Genomic DNA, 21,413 nt, shown 5'->3' on the forward strand with positions numbered 1-21,413 from the left:
ACTGTGCTGTCCATCCACCACCACCGCTCACTGTCACCGCTCTCCAGATCCTCCGAATGCAGACAGCAGTGAATACATTTGTGGAGGACAGGGCTGCCAGGTCCATCTTCCAAGATCAGTGTGTGAGCCAGCAGTCACAATGACATCATTTTATCGCGTCAGCTGTGCACTGCGGAGAGTCAGTGCACCAGGGAGAGCAGAGGTAGAGCATCGGGGGAATGGGAGTGGGGGAGTTGTTGTTGGTATTTTTATGAGTATAGGATATTTGTATGTATATAAGAGGCTGTGTGGGGCAGCTCATACAAAAATCATCTTAGTGCCATGCAACATGTAATATACAAATTGCTTACAATATATAAGGCTGGTTTCACACTTGCGTTGCACAGACCTGCGTCGGTCTGCGCACAGCCGCTTCTAGGCTCCGCCCCCTGCCGCTCTTCCTGTTAGCTCCGCCTATGGGCGCATGACACTGCATGCAACCTGCGTACCCTGTCTTTAGTATTGGGTATGCAGGCCGTGCGCAGGGATGCGTTTTGTGGCTCATGCATCCTTTTGATGGTGCGCCCAGTGCACCGACATGCAACACGGTGCGTTTGGCGGCTCTCGGTGCACCGTCAAAAGGACGCATGCGCCGCAAAACACATACCTGCGCACAGCCTGGGTACCCAATGCTAAAGATAGGGCACGCAGGTCGCATGCAGCGTCATGCGCCCATAGGCGGAGCTAACAGGAGGAGGCGTGGCAGGGGCGGAGCTTAGCGGCGGCCGTGCGCAGACCGACGCAGGTCTGTGCAACGCAAGTTTAAAACGAGCCTAACATGTGAATAAACGCGTGAAACTTTTACATGGGGACTCTAGAATTAGTAGAAGGATCATGCATGGGAAGCCCAACACACAGCCATGACACATTATCCAGATTCCCACTGTAGCTTATTCAGTAAGCGCTACAGCGCTACAGCTTGCAGAATAAGCAGGGACTCAAACAAATTTGCTCAACTTTAATAACCTATTCATGATCAGGGATAAAAATTCTCCATTAAATGTCACCTGCTTAACCCAGCAGGAAGTACGGCGGCGTCTAAAAATCACTAAAATTGACAAATCCCCGGGCCCGGATGGGATACACCCCCGAGTACTGCAGGAATTAAGCACAGTCATAGATAGACCATTATTTTTAATCTTTAAAGATTCCATAATAACAGGGTCGGTACCACAGGACTGGCGTATAGCAAATGTGGTGCCAATATTCAAAAAGGGGACAAAAACTGAACTTGGAAATTATAGGCCAGTAAGTTTAACCTCAACTGTGGGTAAAATCCTGGAGGGTTTTCTAAGAGATACTATACTGGAGTATCTGGAGAAGAATAACCTTATGACCCAATATCAACATGGGTTTACAAGGGACCGTTCCTGTCAGACTAATCTGATAAGCTTTTATGAGGAGGTAAGTTCCGGACTGGACCAAGGGAATGCAGTGGACGTGGTGTACATGGACTTTTCAAAAGCTTTTGATACGGTGCCACACAAAAGGTTGATACAAAAAAGGAGAACAATGGGAATAGGGGAAAATATGTGTAGGTGGGTTAAGAGCTGGCTCAGGGATAGGAAACAAAGGTTGGTTATTAATGGAGCACACTCGGACTGGGTCACGGTTAGCAGTGGGGTACCACAGGGGTCAGTTTTGGGCCCGCTTCTTTTTAACATATTTATTAATGACCTTGTAGGGGGCATAGAGAGTAGAATTTCAATATTTGCAGATGACACTAAACTCTGCAGGGTAATCAATACAGAGGAGGACAATTTTATATTACAGGAGGATTTATGTAAACTAGAAGCTTGGGCTGATAAATGGCAAATGAGCTTTAATGGGGATAAATGTAAGGTCATGCACTTGGGTAGAATGAACAAGATGTATAATTATGTGCTTAATTTTAAAACACTGGGCAAAACAGTCACTGAAAAAGACCTGGGTGTATGGGTGGACGACAAACTCACATTTAGCGGCCAGTGTCAGGCAGCTGCTGCAAAGGCAGATAAAATAATGGGATGCATTAAAAGAGGCATAGATGCTCATGAGGAGAACATAATTTTACCTCTATACAAGTCACTAGTGCGACCACACTTAGAATACTGTGTACAGTTCTGGTCTCCGGTGTATAAGAAAGACATAGCTGAACTGGAGCGGGTGCAGAGAAGAGCGACCAAGGTTATTAGAGAACTGGGGGGTCTGCAATACAAAAACAGGTTATTACACTTGGGGTTATTTAGTTTGGAGAATCAAAGGCTTCGGAGTGATCTTATTACAATGTATAAATTTTTATGCGGGGACAATACCAAGACCTTTCTAATGATCTTTTTACTCTTAGACCTGTGACAGGGACAAGGGGGCATCCTCTACATCTGGAGGAAAGAAGGTTTAAGCATACTCACAGACGCGGATTCTTTACTGTAAGAGCAGTGAGACTATGGAACTCTCTGCCATATGATGTTGTAATGATTGATTCCCTACCAAAATTTAAGAAGGGACTGGATGCCTTTCTTGAAAAGTATAATATTACAGGGTATATACACTAGTCTCCTTAATATTGCGTTGATTCAGGGAGCTAGTCTGATTGCCGTATGTGGAGTCGGGAAGGAATTTTTTTTCCCCAATGTGAAGCTTTCTGTTTGCCACATGGGTTTTTTTTGCCTTCCTCTGGATCAACATGTTAGGGCAAGTTAGGATAGGATATGGGTTGAACTAGATGGACTTAAAGTCTCCCTTCAACCTTAATAACTATGTTACTATGTTACTATTCATTAACTTTTCCACCAGGGGGCATCATAACTCACTTTCCTAATACTGAACTTTGGTAATGATGAGGAATTAACCCCTTTTTGTGGCGTTTTCTAGATTTCTGATGTTTTATCTGTCGCCTTTTGAGCTATTAAGGCTGCGGTCACACATCAGTATTTGGTCCTTTTTTTCCATCAGTATTTATAAGCCCAAACCAGAAGTGGGGACGGATTTCTATTATACTCTGATTGTTCCTCTCCTGGTTTTGGCTTAATAATAATAATCTTTATTTTTGTATAGCGCTAACATATTCCGCAGCGCTTTACAGTTTGCACACATTATCATCACTGTCCCCGATGGGGCTCACAATCTAAATTCCCTATCAGTATGGCTTTGGTATGTGGAAGGAAACCGGAGTACCCGGGGGAAACCCACGCAAACACGGGGAGAACATACAAATTCCTTGCAGATGTTGTCCTTGATGGGATGCTGCCCTTACAAATACTGATGTAAAATACTGACCAAATACTGAATTTGGGAACATGGCCTTAATTGTACTACTCAGTTGTGAAATGTGATATGCGGTGAATCAGGTTCCCAGACATGTGGAACTCCTGATAAATGCTGTGAAATTTAATGTAATTTTTTTTTTTTACAAACTTTACATGATATTTTCTAGACCAATTATACAAGCAGAATATCACTTTACTGGAAAAAGCTCGACTAGAATGGGAGACAGAGCATGTTAACACCTGCGAGGTATGTGCGCTCCATTGTACACTGCTATTGTGCCTGGATTACCGTGGATGTGTCATACATCAATTATGTATTGTGGATTTCAGGCATTTGAACAACAGGAGAAAGACCGGATCAGTATAATGCGCAGCTCCCTCTGGGTTCATTCCAACCAGTTTTCCATGCAATGTGTGAAGGATGACGAGGTAACAGTGGCACAATGTTCTTACAGCCCACAGGCTCACATACAAGCAGCAACTGTTCTCCGGGGAGCAGCTCCAATCCAACTGTCTTGTGGATTTTCTGAGAGGCTTATGTCTTTCTAAGGAATGCCATTCATTCATCTAGATAAGGTTGTGAGCTGATCAAATATTCTAGGATTTAAAGGGGTTGTCCAGAATTAGAAAAACATCTTTCAGAAACAATGCCACCCCTGATCATGGATTTTGTTTGGTACTGCAGTTTCACACGTCCAGAAAATTCCGGTACCGTCCGTGTGCATACGTATGCCATCCGTGTGCTATCCGTATGTCCGTGTGTGCTGTCCGTGTGTCCGTGTTTTTGAAAAATTATTTTCAATGTTAACCCTTTGACTTTTAAAAACGCACACGGATCGCACACGGACAGCATCCGTGTGCGGTACGTGTTTTCACGGACCCATTGACTTGTATGGGTCCGTGTGATCCGTGCTGTTGCACAAAAACGGACATGTTAGCGTGTTTTGCACACGGACACGCGGTCCGTGAGGACACGCTGACATCTGCATAGACACATTCATTAGAATGTGTCTACGTGTGTCAGTGTCTCCGGTACGTGAGAAAACTGTCACTACACGTACCGGAGACACTGACGTGTGAAACTGCCCTTATTCACATCCATAGGACAGTGTTACAATACCAGGCACAATCCAAGGTCAGGCATGGTGATGTTTCTGAAAGAAACCAGCCATGATTTTCTAATTTAAAGAGAATCTGCCAGCAGATTTTTCCTATGTAATCTGATAGCAGCATGATGTAGGGACTGAGAGCTTGATTCCAGTGATGTATCACCTAGTTTACTAGGTGCAGCTGTTACGACAGAGTCAGTTTTCTCTGCTGCAGATCTAGCAGAGCTCAGTTGTTGCGTTGTGTATAATACAACCCACATCACAGCTTTCTGTGTACATTGTGTAGTGACAGAGCTGCTAATCAGTGCTGGGTGTGTGTGGACTAGGAGACATGAGGCCAGTTGTCCTATAGTGATAATCTCCTACTGATAAATCACTGATTGTATTTTAACAGCAAAACACAGCCTAGTAAGTGACACATCGCTGTGATCAAGTGCACTTCTACTACATCATAGTGATCTCAGATTACATAGCAAAAAACTGACAGATTCCCTTTAAAAGGAACCTGTCAGTTGATGCATGCTGCCCAATCCACGGGCACCATGGATCAGGCACTGGCTGTATGATCTCAGCAGTTGCTTTTCGACCCACCTGTCCGATTATCCTATAGCATGGTCTCAGTCCCCTGTGGGTATAAAAAAAAGTATGTTACTTTCTGAAACGCTGCAGATACACATGGCTGAGATGATATAGCCAGTGTCTGATACATGCTGCCCCCTTTAAGTGCTTTAGCTAAATAATATCTACAGCATGTTAATTTGATCTAATATATAAAGCTCAATGTGTGTGTGTATGTATTGGCATCTGCACCGTCACAGCTACAGCCACAAAATTTTGCACAGTCACACGTCTGGACCCCAAGAGCGTCATAGGCTATGTTGTGAGGTGAAATTTTAACCCAGCGCGTTCCAATTCACCAAACAATTTTGCCTATTATTCTTAGCATTTCTATGGTGTTATCGTCCTTCTGTACAGCTGGAAATAACACAATTTATTACCGTGCCGACACAGACCACCCTCTGACACAGACTGCAGGGGGAGCCCAGTATCACACAGGATAGGATTAGATACACGGCTCAGCAGTCAGTATCACACAGGAGAGGATTAGGTACACAACTCAGCAGACATTATCACACAGGAGAGGATTAGATACATGGCTGAGCAGTCAGTATCACAAAGGATAGGATTAGATACACGGCTCAGCAGTCAGTATCACACAGGAGAGGATTAGACACATGGCTCAGCAGTCAGTATCACACAGGATAGGATTAGATACACAGCTCAGCAGTCAGTATCACACAGGATAGGATTAAATACACAGCTCAGCAGTCAGTATCACACAGGATAGGATTAGATACACGGCTCAGCAGTCAGTATCACACAGGATAGGATTAGATACACGGCACAGCAGTCAGTATCACACAGGAGAGGATTAGACACATGGCTCAGCAGTCAGTATCACACAGGATAGGATTAAATACACAGCTCAGCAGTCAGTATCACACAGGATAGTATTAGATACACAGCTCAGCAGTCAGTATCACACAGGATAGGATTAAATACACAGCTCAGCAGTCAGTATCACACAGGATAGTATTAGATACACAGCTCAGCAGTCAGTATCACACAGGATAGGATTAGATACACAGCTCAGCAGTCAGTATCACACAGGAGAGGATTAGACACATGGCTCAGCAGTCAGTATCACACAGGATAGGATTAAATACACGGCTCAGCAGACAGTATCACACAGAATAGGATTAGATACATAGCTCAGCAGACAGTGTCACACAAGATAGGAATAGATACATGGCTCAGCAGACAGTATCACACAGGATAGGATTAGATACACAGCTCATCACACAGTATCACACAGAATAGTATTAGATACATGGCTCAGCAAACAGTATCACACAGAATAGGATTAGATACATGGCTCAGCAGTCAGTATCACACAGGATAGGATTAGATACACAGCTCAGCAGACAGTATCACACAGGAAAGGATTAGATATACGGCTGAGCAGTCAGTAACACACATGATAGGATTAGGTACATGGCTCAGCAGTCAGTATCACAAAGGATAGGGTTAGATACACGGCTCAGCAGATGGTATCACACAGGATAGGATTAGATACACAGCTCAGCACACAGTATCACACAGAATAGTATTAGATACACGGCTCAGCAGACAGTATCACACAGAATAGGATTAGATGCATGGCTCAGCAGTCAGTATCACACAGGATAGGATTAGATACACTGCTCAGCAGTCAGTATCACACAGGATAGGAATAGATACACGGCTCAGCAGACAGTATCACACAGGATAGGATTAGATACACGGCTCAGCAGACAGTATCACACAGGATAGGATTAGATACACGGCTGAGCAGTCAGTAACACACACGATAGGATTAGGTACACAGCTCAGCAGTCAGTATCACAAAGGATAGGGTTAGATACACTGCTCAACAGATGGTATCACACAGGATAGGATTAGATACACTGCTCAGCAGTCAGTATCACACAGGATAGGATTAGATACACAGCTCAGCAGTCAGTATCACACAGGAGAGGATTAGACACATGGCTCAGCAGTCAGTATCACACAGGATAGGATTAGATACACAGCTCAGCAGACAGTATCACACAGAATAGGATTAGATACACGGCTCAGCAGTCAGTATCACACAGGATAGGATTAGATACACGGCTGAGCAGTCAGTAACACACATGATCGGATTAGGTACACGACTCAGCAGTCATTATCACACAGGATAGGGTTAGATACACTGCTCAGCAGACGGTATCACACAGGATGGGATTAGATACACTGCTCAGCAGTCAGTACCACACAGGATAGGATTAGATACATGGCTGAGCAGTCAGTAACACACGATAGGATTAGATACACAGCTCAGCAGAAAGTATCACACAGGAGAGGATTAGGTACACAACTCAGCAGACATTATCACACAGGAGAGGATTAGACACATGTCTCAGCAGTCAGTATCACACAGGATAGGATTAGATACACAGCTCAGCAGTCAGTATCACACAGGATAGGATTAGATACACAGCTCAGCAGTCAGTATCACACAGGATAGGATTAGATGCACAGTTCAGCAGTCAGTATCACACAGGATAGGATTATATACACGGCTCAGCAGACAGTATCACACAGAATAGGATTAGATGCACAGCTCAGCAGACAGTATCACACAGAATAGGATTAGATAGACAGCTCAGCAGACTATATCACACAGGATAGGATTAGATACACGGCTGATCAGTCAGTAACACACATGATAGGATTAGGTACACGACTCAGCAGTCAGTATCACACAGGATAGGATTAGATACACAGCTCAGCAGACATTATCACACAGGATAGGGTAAAGGGAGCTTCACACATAGCGATATCGCTAGCAATATCGCTAAAGCGTTACCGATTTTGTGACGCAGCAGCGATATTACTAGCGATATTGCTATATGTGACACTTACCTCCGACCGGCTCCCCCGCTAGCTATTGCTGATTGCGTGAGAACGTCCTGGGCCGTTTCTCGGCGGCGGCTTCCTGCTGGCGCCGACGAGCGACGCGTGGACGCGGGCGGGAGGACATCTTCATCGCCACGTCTGACAGGTAAGTAACAACCGCCGACCGCTGCTACATCGCTGGTGAGATCTGCCTGTTTGGCAGCTCACTAGTGACCATTTAGCGATGCACTAGCGATCCTGACCGGGTCATATCGTGGTCGGGATCGCTGGTGCATCGCTAAATGTTACGGGACCCTTAGATCAGGGGTCCCCAACCGCCGGTCCGCGGCCCAGCACCGGGCCGCTGCAGTGCCCTTGCTGGTCTGCGGACACAAGGGGAGTCAAGGGCGGTCAGTGGCGTAGCGGGGGCTGGGGCGGCGCGCAGCAGTTCTTAGACTGCTCTCAAGTGTAGCGGCGGCCAGGGAGCGATCAAAGCAGCTCCGCTGCCTGCAAGAGGGAATAGCAAGAGCGGAGCTGCAAGGACCCGTCCAGCTTCCTGCCCGCCGCCCGCGCTTCCTGTCTCTGACTGACACAGAGAGGAGCGTGGCCGCTGCTGTGTCAGAGCGAGGAAGCGCGGGCGATGCTGCGGACAGGTGAGTGGAGAGAGGTGGTGTCTGTGTGTATGTATAATGTATGTGTGTGTGTGTGTGTGTGTCTGTGTGTCTGTGTGTGTAGGTTAGCCTGGCCCTGGAGGAGATGGGGACATGAGGAGAAGACCGTGATGGGGAAAGAAGGCCATGATGGGGGTAATGGGAGAAGGCCATGATGGGGGTAATGAGAGAAGGCCATGATGGGGGTAATGGGAGAAGGCATTGATGGGAGTGATGGGGAGACGGCAGTGATGGGGTGAAGGCAATGATGGGCGTGATGGAGAGACGGCAGTGATGGGGTGAAGGCAATGATGGGAGTGATGGAGAGACGGCAGTGATGGGGTGAAGGCAATGATGTGAGTGATGGAGAGACGGCAGTGATGGGGTGATGGGGTGAAGGCAATGATGGGGAGAAGGCAATGATGGAGCAGGCAAGGATGGGGGTGATGGAGCACTCATTCAAAACCTATGGTGAGTTGAGTCACATTATAAATGTTATTTAATTATAAGTATGCACTGCTACACTACAACTGTGTCCATAGCCCCGCCCCCTTATGACCAAAGCCCCGCTCCTGCCACACCTCCATCCCCACCCTGCCGGGCCATGGAAGAATGGCCTTGCTTGAAACCGGTCCCTGGTGCAAAAAAGGTTGGGGACCACTGCCTTAGATACACAGCTCAGAAACAGGATGTGCCAAAAGAGGGGACATTTTCATTCCAAGAATTCCACTCATTCCATCTGATTTGTAATGTTGTTTATCAAAAGGCTCTTGAATGAGTTGAAAATAAAATACTATCAATACTTGGGTAATCGTTTAGTTAATTTGTGTTGCAAATCTGTAGTGTTGAATATATGATGTGAAATGTTTTTATATGCAATATATGGTAATCATTATAATTTGTTATAACTAACCACAGTTGGTTACTATGCCTAGGCAACGCTGGGCTCTTCAGCTAGTATACTATAAATGAAAACTACAGAAAGAGGAAAGAATCCTCCAATAATTGAGAAAAAAACAAAACAGGGAGAGATGCTTACTTGTATAAACAAGCCTCAATACAAATGCACTAACAGAGTGCAACGGACCCAAGTAAAATGGCAACTGCACAGGTGCAATAATACCTAATGAAACAGCCAGCCTACAATCAGGGATTGGCCGTGTGGCACACCAGTGCAAAAAAATAATCCGTATGTGGCAATGTTCACACAGGGAATGCAAAGCATATGGTTCACAGCCTCTTAGTAACACCATATAGGGGGTGCCACACGGCCAATCCCTGATTGTAGGCTGGCTGTTTCATTAGGTATTATTGCACCTGTGCAATTGCCATTTTACTTGGGTCCGCTGCACCCTGTTAGTACATTTGTATTGAGGCCTGTTTATACAAGTAAGCATCTCTCCCTGTTTTGTTTTTTTGTCAAATATTGGAGGATTCTTTCCTCTTTCTGTGGTTTTCATGTTAGAGTAGGACTGGCAAGTGTAAGTATACTATAAATGTCTTATTTATGGTCATCTGATCATAGGGCTTACATCATTTGGTTAAGTGAGTTCTTCAGGTTTGGTGACATGCCTGGGGGCAACACCAGATCCTTAGCCAACTTACCGCAGTGTATACAGATATATGAAATTATGGTAGAAAAACAATAAAATGAGCCAAGCAAACTCCATAGAAACTATCTGTATCCTGCATAAGTGCAGGAATAAAGTGATGACGAGCCTAAACTGTACATTCTTCTATTTCAATTAAGATGCCTCTACCTTCTGTCCCTTACAATCCCTCCAAGAAGAATGGGGATACGGTGTATTAACCAACAGATGAACGTTCTGATCTTTACAGTCCATTGACTGCTGTCGTTGTAGATGCTGGAAGTTGTCAGACAGAGCCTGGAAGAATGTGATGTGGAAGCAGAACTGAATTTCTTTATTCAAAATAAAACCACAGGACGGATCCCACCTGGTAAAAATATTAATCTTACTTGATATGGCTCCAACATATTCCATAGCATAGTAAACATACAAAATTAGCAGTAGAGTTGGAGACGGCCTGCTAGGGAACAGAGTTAAAAGCACACTGAACGTGCTCTATCATATACAGTGATGACCAAAAGTCCTGGCACCTTTGAAATTGTTGCAGAAAATGAAGTTTATTCCTCCTGGTAGTGTTTGGGTTTCAATCACAGGGACAACGCCGGCACAGGTTTCGTCACCGCTGTGTCTATATGGAGCGGCCGCTGTCGCCATGCCCTCAGCACTGACTGACAGCTGCCCCTAATGCTGAGCTGCTGTCAGTCAGTGCCGGGGGGCTTGGTTACAGCCACCGGTCTCTATACACTGAGCTGTTACTGAGGTCAAGCCAACTTCACCCCCATGACAGAAACCCGAACGCTACCGGGGAGAATAAAGTAAATTTCCTCCTGGCAATAAGGGTCTAGGTGCCGACACCGGGCAGGTTCAGAACACTATTAACCTTCAGATTAACCCTATATCTGCAGGTTAATAGCATTTTTTTCATGTGACAGGTTCCCTTTATTCTCTTCATGCAATCTCACACAGACTCAATGATGTTAAGATTAGGGGCTTTGTGGTGGCTATGTCATCACTTGCAGGACTGTTTGTTCTTCTACATGTTGAGGATACTGTAGGTCTTAATTAGATTGGCTGTACAGCTCTGGCAAAGAGACCACTGCAAAATTTTCAGTTTGTCTGATTTTTCTCTTTATAGGTATATCTAAGTAAAATGTAAATTGCTCTCTTATTCTATAAACTACTGACAACATGTCTTCGAATTTCCAAGCACTAAATTTTGTATTTATTTTTAGAAAATGAGAAATGGTCAAAATAACAAAAAATGCAGTGCTTGCAGACCAACAAATAATTCTAAGAAAACAAGTTCACAATCATGTAGAAACAACAATACTAATGTTTTAACTCAGGAAGAGTTCAGAAATCAATATTTTGTGGAATAACCATGATTTTTAATCACAGCTTTCATGCGTCTTGGCATGCTTTCCACCAGTCTTTCACAGTGCTTTTGGGTGACCTTTTGCCACTCCTGGAACAAAAATTTAAGCAGTTTTGTTTGATGGCTTGTGACTATCCATCTTCCTCTTGATTACATTCCAGAGGTTTTCAATGGGGTTCAGGTCTGGAGATTGGGCTGGCCATGACTGGGATTTGATGTGGTGGTCCTTCATCCACGCATTGATTGACCTATCTGTGTGGCATGGCTTATTGTTCTGCTGGAAAAACCAGTCCTCATTGTTGGGGAACATTGCCTGAGCCTCGGGGACTCCTCTCTAGTCCTGGCTCTCTATCCAAGCTGCTGTTGTGCCTCAAGTCTTAGATGGGAGTAGGGCATTTACAGCCTCCTACTCCTCTGGTATCTGCTATAGGACCTTTAGTATCCGTACAGCTGTGGAGACCAGGCTCCAGTTCGTGCGCTCTCAGCTGAGGGAGCTCTCCTTCCTAGCTCAACCTCCAGCTTCTTTCCACATGTCTGCACACTTCACCCTCCGCAGACTATCTGACCACTCCTTCCTCTTGGCCCTCAGAGGGCACCCCTCCCATTAATCCTGGTTCAGAGTTCCCCCTGCTGGCCTGGAGTGGAACTGTGTTGCATGTATGGATTAACTGCGAGAGAGACCCATCATTGCCTCCAAGCCTGGCATTACCCTCCCCTGGAGGAAGGCAAAGCCACTGTGGCGGCCATACTCCTGGGGGCACCACACATCCCCAGATCATCACTGATCCTCCACCAAATTTCACAGTTGTTGCAAGACACTGTGGCTTGTACGCCTCTCCAGGTCTCCGTCTAACCTTTAGATGACCAGGTGTTGGGCAAAGCTGAAAATTAGACTCATCAGAGAATATTACCTTACTCCAGTCCTCTATTGCCCAATCCTTATGGTCTATGGCAAATTTCAGCCTGGCTCTCCTTTGCTTGTCATTGATGAAAGGGTTTTTTCTAACTTTACATGACTTGAGCCCTGCCTCTAGGAGCCTGTTACAAACTGTTCTTGCCGTGCACTTCACCCCAGCTGCCATTCGCTATTCCTTTTGCAGGTCACTTGATGTCATCCTGTGGTTGCTGAGTGACATTCAAATAAGATGATGGTCATCCTGATCAGTGGAGAGTCATTTTCACCCTCTGCCAGTCTGTAGCTTCGTTGTCACCAATGTCTGCTGCTTGACCTTGTTGTAATGGACTGCCATCTTAGAAATTTTAAGGATGGAGGCAACATAACGCTCACTGTATCCCTCTGCTAGTAAAGCCAGAATTGAGTCCTTCTTTTCCTCACTCAAGACTTTTCTTTTCAACTCCTTTGGCATGGTTAAAAGTAATTTTTTCATTCCTATTACTTTTGAGCTATTACTAGCACTTGTTTTGCCATCCAGCTTGTCCTATTGCAAGAGGATTGTGAGCACCACAGCAGGGTTTTTTATACTTTCCTTCGTTAAATAAGATTTGGTTCAGGTGATCACCTAATCAGAAGCACATTAAGTAGAATGAGATGTACTCTGGTTGGAATTCAACTGACACTGGAATGGAATGTCAGACATGTAGAAAAGCTGATTTTTATAAAACTGTGTAGTGGTCTCTTAATTTTTGCCAGAGCTGTATGTTTGGGGTCAACGTTCTGCTGCAGAATAAATTTGGAGTCAATCAGACACCTCACCTCCATGATGATATTATATGATGGATAAGTGTCTACTTGTATTTCTCAGCATTGAAGGCATAAAGAAATGGGCAACATTGAAGACTGCAGACACAGTAGGCCAAGGAAACTTAGTCAACAGAAGAAAAACCCATTATGCTTACTTACCTTCTAAATCAGAAGATGTTTATTATTGTCATCAGCTCAGAACTGTCAGTAACCAGTATTACCTAGCGACACCCATCTACTATTTGGAGAAGTCTGACCAGATGTTGTCTTCATAAAACAATTATGGTAAAAACCTTCCTTTGGATATGGAAACAATGCCAGGAAACAATGCCAAATGACTCAACTATGTATGAAAACATAGGAACTTGTGTTGATGAGTCAAACTGTGAAATATTCTGCTGTAGCAGAGACAGTTTGTTTTCCAAAGCGCTTGAGAGTGGTACTATAATCAGTGTCTGTAGGCAACAGTGAAGCATGGTGGAGGGTCTTTGCAAGTGTGAGACTGTATTTCAGCAAATGGTGTTCAGGATTTGGTCAAGATTAATGGTGTCCTCAATTCTGAGAAATCCTGACAGATACTTATTTTTCATTTAATACCATCAGGAAGGTATCTGATTGGCTCCATAGTTATTCTGCAGCAGGACAACAACCCTACATGTATAGTTGTTGTTGTTATTATTACTATTATTAAGAACTATCATCAGCGTATAGAAGAACAAGGAGTATTGGAAGTGATGATATGGCCTCCATAGCACCCTGATTTCAATATCATTGAGTCTGTGTGGAATTATATGATAGAATGATTTGCACAAGACTACATCCACATATCTGTGGTTATTTTGTAACAAGGTGGCATGGGGTGGTAGTTGTGGGTAAGTTTACTAAGTCACAGACAGTGAGCATCCTGGCATCTTGCACATGAAGCGACAGGTGTAGTCCCAGTCCTGCGGTACAGTCATTTACCTTCATCACATGCTCACTTCAGTTGTTGGGTATGAGTACTCAGGAAACACCACAAGCCACAGTTCTGTTCCAATGGGAAAACTTTACTGCAAACAACACAATGCTTCCTGCTTTGTTCTGTAACTTCAGTAGGCTGCACGACCTCAACGGCTCCCATCCAGGTTTGGGAACCCACAATACCAGGGCCTGTCCACACTGCCCAACAGTCCGTGGTAGCTTTTATCATCTCGACAGGGGCGCCCTCTGTTCCTGACTGTGGAGAGCGTCTTGCCCTGGGCAAGCCCGCCCAGGTTCTGCCATCATATCAGGAAGTAATTTTCCTGTAAGCCTACTGTACAGCCCATCTGCTGAACTTCTCCCAACAATTTGACTCATTCTGTCCCTGAGCTAAATATATACAAATGCAGACACATTACACATTAATACATGACACAAAAGTATAAAACGTTAGTGAGCCATTAGAGTGCCGCATGTGACACACGTGCTTGGTATATAGGAGAGAGAAGGCAATTGAGGGTCCCCGCCACCTCCTTACAATTTCTTTAAAGTGAACCTGTCAGCAGTTTTGGCCGATATAAGATACGACCATCACCTTTCAGAGCTTATACACAGCATTCTATAATGCTGCATATAAGCCCCCAATCCAACCTGGAAGAGAAGAAAAATAAGTTTTATTATACTCACCTGCGGTGCGGTCCGGTCCATTGGGTGTCGCTGGTCTTGGTCCGGCGCCTCCCATCTTCTTAAGATCACCGTCCTCTTGCTTGCTTCTTGTGGATGACGCAAGCCTGCATCATCCACACAGGCTCACTGGCATCACGCTTCTGCGCATGCATACTTCTCTGCTTTGTTGAGAGAAGAGCAAAGTACTGCACTGCGCAGGTGCCGGGGTTCTTTGACCTTTAAGATGTTTAAAATAACCTCCCTGCTGAGTCCCTTCAAAAACTATGTGTACATATACCTAGAAGGATTGATGCCCTTTTGAAAATAAAGGGTTTTCATACCAAATAGTGATTTGATTTAAATTTATTTGCTTTGAATTTTATTTATAAACTATTAACTCTTCTATTTTTTAAAAAACATTCTTCCTTTGCAGATTTTTTTTCTAAACCTGCCTAAAACTTTTGTATAGTCCTCTATATACAAAAGATATTTTTTAACACTTTTGGAATCACAACTGTTCAACCACCTGGCAGAAACCCCTTAACTTTACTTGACAAACTTTTTGAAAACTTTGAAGAAATCAGTAATAAAAGTGCCAACATACAAACTAGAAAGCACAACACTTAAAATTTATGGAAGCTAAATAGACTGTGGTGACATGAAATGGAATGATTACTTGCTATTTATTTTTCTTGTTGCTTTATGCTGTTTATCTCTTCTCCATTAGGGTAGAGCTGTGATCTGTGCCTGTAGTTTAGATACAGTGTATACAGCCAGTCTGAGGTAGAATGACACAAAGCTGCTTTCTGCTTATCCTCTTTGTCCTCAGATTGGCCCCTGTCTATAAACGGCCAGTGATAAAAAGAAGCTTATCAGGCAAAAGTCACTCACATACTGAAGCATACAGATACTTTTACTTGACAGATTATGTTATCTTTAAAAGGGTCCACTGCTCATCTGTGCAGCACAAAAAAAATACTTACCTCCTAGATGGCCACTGTCCTCCCGATCTCCACACTGGGTCACACAGCGATCAAGAGACCACTGCAGTCAATCAGCAGCTACAGTGGGGAAAAAAAGTATTTAGTCAGTCAGCAATAGTGCAAGTTCCACCACTTAAAAAGATGAGAGGCGTCTGTAATTTACATCATAGGTAGACCTCAACTATGGGAGACAAACTGAGAAAAAAAAATCCAGAAAATCACATTGTCTGTTTTTTTTTCATTTTATTTGCATATTATGGTGGAAAATAAGTATTTGGTCAGAAACAAAATTTCATCTCAATACTTTGTGATATATCCTTTGTTGGCAATGACAGAGGTCAAACGTTTTCTGTAAGTCTTCACAAGGTTGCCACACACTGTTGTTGGTATGTTGGCCCATTCCTCCATGCAGATCTCCTCTAGAGCAGTGATGTTTTTGGCTTTTCGCTTGGCAACACGGACTTTCAACTCCCTCCAAAGGTTTTCTATAGGGTTGAGATCTGGAGACTGGCTAGGCCACTCCAGGACCTTGAAATGCTTCTTACGAAGCCACTCCTTCGTTGCCCTGGCGGTGTGCTTTGGATCATTGTCATGTTGAAAGACCCAGCCACGTTTCATCTTCAATGCCCTTGCTGATGGAAGGAGGTTTGCACTCAAATCTCACGATACATGGCCCCATTCATTCTTTCATGTACCCGGATCAGTCATCCTGGCCCCTTTGCAGAGAAACAGCCCCAAAGCATGATGTTTCCACCACCATGCTTTACAGTAGGTATGGTGTTTGATGGATGCAGCTCAGTATTCTTTTTCCTCCAAACATGACAAGTTGTGTTTCTACCAAACAGTTCCAGTTTGGTTTCATCAGACCATAGGACATTCTCCCAAAACTCCTCTGGATCATCCAAATGCTCTCTAGCAAACTTCAGACGGGCCCGGACATGTACAGGCTTAAGCAGTGGGACACGTCTGGCACTGCAGGATCTGAGTCCATGGTGGCGTAGTGTGTTACTTATGGTAGGCCTTGTTGCATTGGTCCCAGCTCTCTGCAGTTCATTCACTAGGTCCCCCCGCGTGGTTCTGGGATTTTTGCTCACCGTTCTTGTGATCATTCTGACCCCACTGGGTGGGATTTTGCGTGGAGCACCAGATCGAGGGAGATTATCAGTGGTCTTGTATGTCTTCCATTTTCTAATTATTGCTCCCACAGTTGATTTCTTCACTCCAAGCTGGTTGGCTATTGCAGATTCCGTCTTCCCAGCCTGGTGCAGGGCTACAATTTTGTTTCTGGTGTCCTTTGACAGCTCTTTGGTCTTCACCATAGTGGAGTTTGGAGTCAGACTGTTTGAGGGTGTGCACAGGTGTCTTTTTATACTGATAACAAGTTTAAACAGGTGCCATTACTACAGGTAATGAGTGGAGGAAAGAGGAGACTCTTAAAGAAGTTACAGGTCTGTGAGAGCCAGAAATCTTGATTGCTTGTTTCTGACCAAATACTTATTTTCCACCATAATATGCAAATAAAATGGAAAAAAACCAGACAATGTGATTTTCTGGATTTTTTTTTCTCAGTTTGTCTCCCATAGTTGAGGTCTACCTATGATGTAAATTACAGACGCCTGTCATCTTTTTAAGTGGTGGAACTTGCACTATTGCTGACTGACTAAATACTTTTTTTCCCCACTGTATTTATTATTCTATCCGCAAGTAAGCCATAATATGGAAGAGCGAGGAGGGTTGAATGAATTACAGTTATTAAAGGGAACCTGTTAGCAGGATTGTGCACAGTAACCTACAGACAGTGTCAGGTCGGTGCTGTTATACTGAGTAAAATGATACCTGGGTGATAAAATCCGTCGTGTGGTTGTTTAATCCTTATTTTCAGCTTTCAGTTAATGAGATTCTCATGCTCTGGGGCGGACTGTGGGGGGGTCTTCATGTGGTGCTCTGATCCATGGCTCTTTTTTTGATTAGTCAGGACGGCGCAATGTCATCATTGCAGTAGAATGCACCTGTGACATTCCGCCAGGGTAGCTAATCAAAAGAATAGCCACAGATACCAGCAGGTAAGAGGTTGGTTCTCAGGGCTCTTATCCAGAGAATACAGATTAATGGCATCGATACACACCATCCCTACTGGTTATATGCCCCTTCATCAGCAGCCATTTTGAAAATATAAAAGCTGTAAAGTAAGTGAGGATGGTTTAGTAATAAAAGCAGGAGGAAATCCTGTAATGCTTAGTACAGTTGTGCTCAAAAGTTTACATACCCTGGTAGAATATTTGCTTTCTTTGCCTTTTTTCAGAGAATATGAATGATAACACCAAGCCTTTTTCTCCGCTCATGGTTAGTGGTTAGGTGAAGCCATTTATTGTTGAACTACTGTATTTTCTCTTTTTAAATCACAATGACAACCCAAAACATCCAAATAACCCTGATCAAAAGTTCACATACCTCATTTCTTAATACCGTGTATTGCCCTCTCTAACATCAATGACAGCTTGTAGTCTTTTGTGGTAGTTGTAGATGAGGTTCTTTATTTTCTCAGATGGTAAAGTTGCCCACTCTTCTTGGCAAAAATCCTCCGGTTTCTGTAAATTCCTGGGCTGTTTAGCAAGAACTGCACATTTGAGATCTCCCCAGAGTGGCTCAATGATATTGCGGTCAGGAGACTGAGATGGCCACTCCAGAACCTTCATTTTGTTCTTCTGCAGCCAATGACAGATCGACTTGGCCTTGTATTTGGGATCATTGTCCTATTGGAACGTCCAAGTACATCCCATGTGCAGCTTACGGGCTGAGGAGTTCAAATTTGCCTCCAGTATTTGCTGATAACGTGCTGCATTCATCTTTCCTTCAACTTTGACCAAGTTTCCTGTGCCTTTGTATCTCACACATCCCCAAATTATCAGTGATCCACCTCTGTGATTACAGTAGGAATGGTGTTTCTTTCATCATAGGCCTTGTTGACCTCTTCAAATGTAACGTTTATGATTGTGGCCAGAAAGATCAATTTTGGTCTTATCATTCCAAATTGCCTTGTTCCAGAAGTTTTGAGGCTTGTCTCTGTGCTGTTTTGCGTATAGTAGATGAGATACTTTGTGGCATTTGCACAGTAATGGCTTTCTTCTGGCAACTCAACCATGCAGCCCATTTTTCTTCAAGTGCCTCCTTATTGTGCATCTTGAAACAGCCACGCCATTAGTTTTCAGAGAGTCCTGTATTTCAGCTGATGTTATTTGTGGGTTTTTCTTTGCATCCTGAATAATTTTCCTGGCAGTTGTGGACGACATTTTTGTTGGTCTACCTGACCGTGGTTTTGTTTTTAACAGAGCCCCTGATTTTCCATTTGTTAATCACAGTTTGAACGCTGCTGACTGGTATTATTAATTCCTTGAATATCTTTTTGTATCCCTTTTCTGTTTTATATAGTTCAACTACCTTTTCCCGTAGATCTGTTGACAATTTTTTTGCTTTCCCCATGACTCACAATCCAGAAACCTCAGTGGCTGGATGAAGGATGCAAGAGTCTGTCTGGATCCCAGAAACTCACTCTGCTTGTAATCAGTGTGTGTGCATAAAAGCTAACAGGTCACAGGTGAGGATGTTATCTTTAGTAGCCATTCAAACCCATTTGTGTCAACTTCTGTGCATGTTATCAGGCCAAAATCACCAGGGTATGTGAACTTTGATCAGGGACATTTGGATGTTTTGGGTTGTCATTATGATTTAATAAGAGAAAACACAGTAGTTTGACAATAAATGGCTTCACCCAACCGCTAACCATGAGTGGAAAAAAGTTTTGGTGTTATCATTCATATTCTCTGAAAAAAAGGCAAAGAAAGCAAAAATTCGGCCGGGGTATGTAAACTTTTGAGCACAACTGTAAGTGCCACATAATAATGTCCCCAACAAATCTTGTTAAAATAAAGTGGCCAACCAATAGAAATTTTATAATGAAACAACAATTTTGAATCTAATATTAACCCCTCTCTGACATCAGACGTACTATCCAGTCCATGTGCCCTGGGCCTATTTGACCATGGATGAGATAGTACGTCTCAGCGATCGGCCATGCACACGGGTGATGTGCGGCCGATCACGGCTGGGTGTCAGCTGATTCTGACAGCTGACATCCAGCACTAAGTGCCAGGAGTGGTCACAGACGGCTCCCTGCACTTTAACCCCTGAAATGCTGCGATTGAACACGATCGCAGCATTCCAGGAGCAGGCAGTGGGCTGACAGCCCCTCTGCCTTTGGATCGGAGACCCTGCGGCGTGACGCAGGGTCCCGATCGCTGCCATGGTAACCCGATGTTGTCATGACGACCATCCGGGTTATCAGAGCTGAGAAACTTTCCTGATCATGCGCAGTACATGATCTAGTAAGTCTTTCAGGTCAGTGTGCAGTAAGTGCAGTGCTGTCAGCTTCTATAGCATGCAGATGCTGCTTCATCTGCATGCTATAGAAGCGATCAGCCTGCAAAAAATGATTGTCCCATAGTGGGACTAAGTGTAAAAGATAGAATAAAGTTAAAAAAAAGTAAATAATTGTAAAAACAAAAAAATTAAAAAAAATCAATATTTATTCTATCACTAAATTAATATACTGCTCAAAAAAATAAAGGGAACTTAAACAACAAAATGTAACTCCAAGTCAGTCACACTTCTGTGAAATCAACACTGATTGTGATTCAATTTTCTCTTGCTGTTGTGCCAATGGAATAAACAACAGGTAGAAATGATAGGAAGATCACTAACATCCATGTGTCTGCTCAGTAAGAGTCTCTAGTGTTCCCTTTATTTTTTGAGCAGTATATTTGAATGAAAAAAAATCTAAACAATAAAAGTACACATATTTAGTATCGCCGCGTCAGTAACGACCCAACCTATAAAACTGTCCCACTAGTTACCCCCTTTAGTGAACACCATTATCAAAATAAAAAAACGAGGCAAAAAACAATGCTTTATCATCATACCTCCGAACAAAAAGTGGAATAACACGCGATCAAAAAGACGGATATAAATAAACATGGTACCGCTGAAAACGTCATATTGTCCCGCAATAACAAGACCCAATACAGCTCCATCACTGAAAAAAAAAAAGTTATAGCTCTCAGAATATAGTGATGCAAAAATAATTTTTCTATATAAAATAGTTTTTATTGTATAAAAGCGCCAAAACATAAAAAAAAAATGAGATATTGCTGTAATCGTACAAACCAGAATAAAACTGCTTTATCAATTTTACCACACGCGGAATAGTATAAACTCCCCCTCCCCCAAAAAAGGAAAATCATTAATTGCTGGTTTTTGTTCATTCTGCCTCCTAAAAATTAGAATAAAAAGCGATAAAAAAGTCATGTGCCCGAAAATGGTACCCATAAAAACATCAACTCGTCCTGCAAAAGACAAGATCACACATGACTTTGTGTGCCAAAATATGGAAAAATTATAGCTCTAAAAATATGGTGATGCAAAAACTATTTTTTGCAATAAAAAGTGTCTTTTAGTGTGTGACAGCAGCCAAACAGAAAAACCCGCTCTAAGGCCTCTTTCACGTCTTGATATTTCCGGTACCGGAGATGTCCGATGTGGCATGTGTGTGCCGCATC

General features: G+C 43.5%; 1 protein-coding gene across 1 annotated transcript in view; it reads left to right on the forward strand.

Moving 5' to 3' along the window:
• PSTPIP1 (proline-serine-threonine phosphatase interacting protein 1) overlaps positions 1–21,413 on the forward strand; it is a 195,106-nt gene that overhangs the window by 155,367 nt on the left and 18,326 nt on the right. Inside the window, exons 9-11 of the mRNA XM_073579350.1 lie at positions 3,455–3,534; positions 3,618–3,716; positions 10,389–10,485. Coding sequence (XP_073435451.1) covers positions 3,455–3,534; positions 3,618–3,716; positions 10,389–10,485 — 276 coding nt within the window. The remainder of the gene's footprint in view (positions 1–3,454; positions 3,535–3,617; positions 3,717–10,388; positions 10,486–21,413) is intronic.

This window comes from Dendrobates tinctorius, unplaced genomic scaffold (genome assembly GCF_039654945.1).
Source record: "Dendrobates tinctorius isolate UK_male_01 unplaced genomic scaffold, ASM3965494v1 ptg000062l, whole genome shotgun sequence".
NCBI classification, from domain to species: domain Eukaryota; kingdom Metazoa; phylum Chordata; class Amphibia; order Anura; family Dendrobatidae; genus Dendrobates; species Dendrobates tinctorius.